Source organism: Myotis davidii, unplaced genomic scaffold (assembly GCF_000327345.1).
Source record: "Myotis davidii unplaced genomic scaffold, ASM32734v1 scaffold174, whole genome shotgun sequence".
Classification (NCBI taxonomy): Eukaryota; Metazoa; Chordata; class Mammalia; order Chiroptera; family Vespertilionidae; genus Myotis; species Myotis davidii.
Genome location: NW_006289087.1, coordinates 72,521 through 74,049, shown reverse-complemented (window position 1 = coordinate 74,049; position 1,529 = coordinate 72,521). Strand labels below are relative to the sequence as shown.

Sequence of the window (1,529 nt, the reverse complement as noted above, 5' to 3'; positions counted from 1 at the left end):
ACCCACTGCTGCGGGCAGCTCGCCTCGAAGGAGCGTCGCAGCGCCTGGCACCGGGAGGCGTCGTCCGCGTGCTCGTCCAGGCACTTCCAGAACTCGTCCCGGGCGCCCCAGCAGACCTGCCGCTCCTTCATGGTCGGCGCCGCCATCCCGCGGGCTCCTGCCGGAGAGCAACACGGGCCGTGAACGAGGGAAGGAAAACACGGCGCTTCCCACCAGCCCCGCTCTTCTCAGTTACGCCTTGGTGTTTTTTTTTTTATTTTAATTCAGTGGTTCTCAACCTTCTGGCCCTTTAAATACAGTTCCTCATGTTGTGACCCCCAACCATAAAATTGTTTTCGTTGCTACTTCATCACTGTCATGATGCGAACTGTTAAGAATCGTCAGGGGACGTTTCCCAAAGGTCAGCCTGATGCAAGCCAACGGCCTGGCTGACCGCACAGGGTGCCCTCTGCTGCTCGGGTCCCTGCCGGGGCCCACACGCCCAGGCCGACACCTCATCTCGCAGCCCCCAACTCAGCACCTGCCCCCGACACCCCCCGCCCCCCGCTAGCAACCTCCGTGCGTTTCAAAGGCAAAGAGAACCCCGTCCGTCCACGGGCGCTTCGCTTACCCACTGCTGCGGGCACCTCCTTCTGCCATGAAATAAAAGAGCTGGACTGTACCTTTTCCTTCCCAGGCATCAAAGGCATCCATCATTTTCTTCAGTTCTGCTGCTGAGTAATAGCTCCAGATGTACTGAACATTATTGCCCGCCTCTCTTTTCTTTCTCCTTTGGTTCAAATGTTCTTTCTCTGCCTCCCACTGCTCTAGAGGGGTATTTGGTAAGAAATTGCCCCAGCTTCATTTGAAAGCCCATCCTTTTAATTCAGTGGTTCTCAACCTTCTGGCCCTTTAAATACAGTTCCTCATGTTGTGACCCCCAACCATAAAATTGTTTTCGTTGCTACTTCATCACTGTCATGATGCGAACTGTTAAGAATCTCATGTAAATATCTGATCTGCAGGATGGTCTGAGGCGACCCCTGGGAAAGGGTCATTGGACCGCCAAAGGGGTGGCCGCGACCCACAGGTTGAGAACCGCTGTTTGATGTCAGAGAAGAAGGGAGAAACATCCATGATGAGAGAGAATCATAGATCGGCTGCCTCCTGCACGCCCCCCACTGGGGATCGAGCCGCCACCCGGGCACGTGCCCGGGCGGGGAATGAACCCTGACCTCCCGGTTCATAGGTCAACGCTCCACCCCGGAGCCAGGCCGGCGGGGCTGCCTGAGGATTTCCATGGAGCAGCTGAAAGTAATCAGCCCGCAGCGCCTGCACCGGAGCAGCTGACCGCGGGCAGGGGGGAAGGGGGGCGGGTCAGCGCCACGCTCCCGTGGTCGGTCACGGAGGGGCGCTCGCTTACTCTCCAGCCAGTGTCCCCGTCGGTTAAACGGGGCAGCGGCGCCCCCTTCCCCAGGTGCTGTCCGCACCAACCCGCTCTCCCTCCAAATGAGCGCGCGGGGCGAAATCAACACGCCGGACACGGCGCG

General features: G+C 58.7%; 1 protein-coding gene across 1 annotated transcript in view; it reads right to left on the bottom strand.

Annotated features, from left to right (window-relative positions):
• LOC102769883 (cytochrome c oxidase assembly factor 6 homolog) overlaps window positions 1-1,505 on the bottom strand; it is a 14,106-nt gene extending 12,601 nt beyond the window's left edge. The window contains exons 1-2 of the mRNA XM_006761242.2: window positions 1,474-1,505; window positions 3-157 (exon numbers count right to left, since the gene is read on the bottom strand). Of these exons, the coding sequence (XP_006761305.1) occupies window positions 3-146 (144 nt within the window). The 5' untranslated portion in view covers window positions 147-157; window positions 1,474-1,505. The remainder of the gene's footprint in view (window positions 1-2; window positions 158-1,473) is intronic.
• Between the last annotated feature and the right edge of the window lie 24 nt (window positions 1,506-1,529).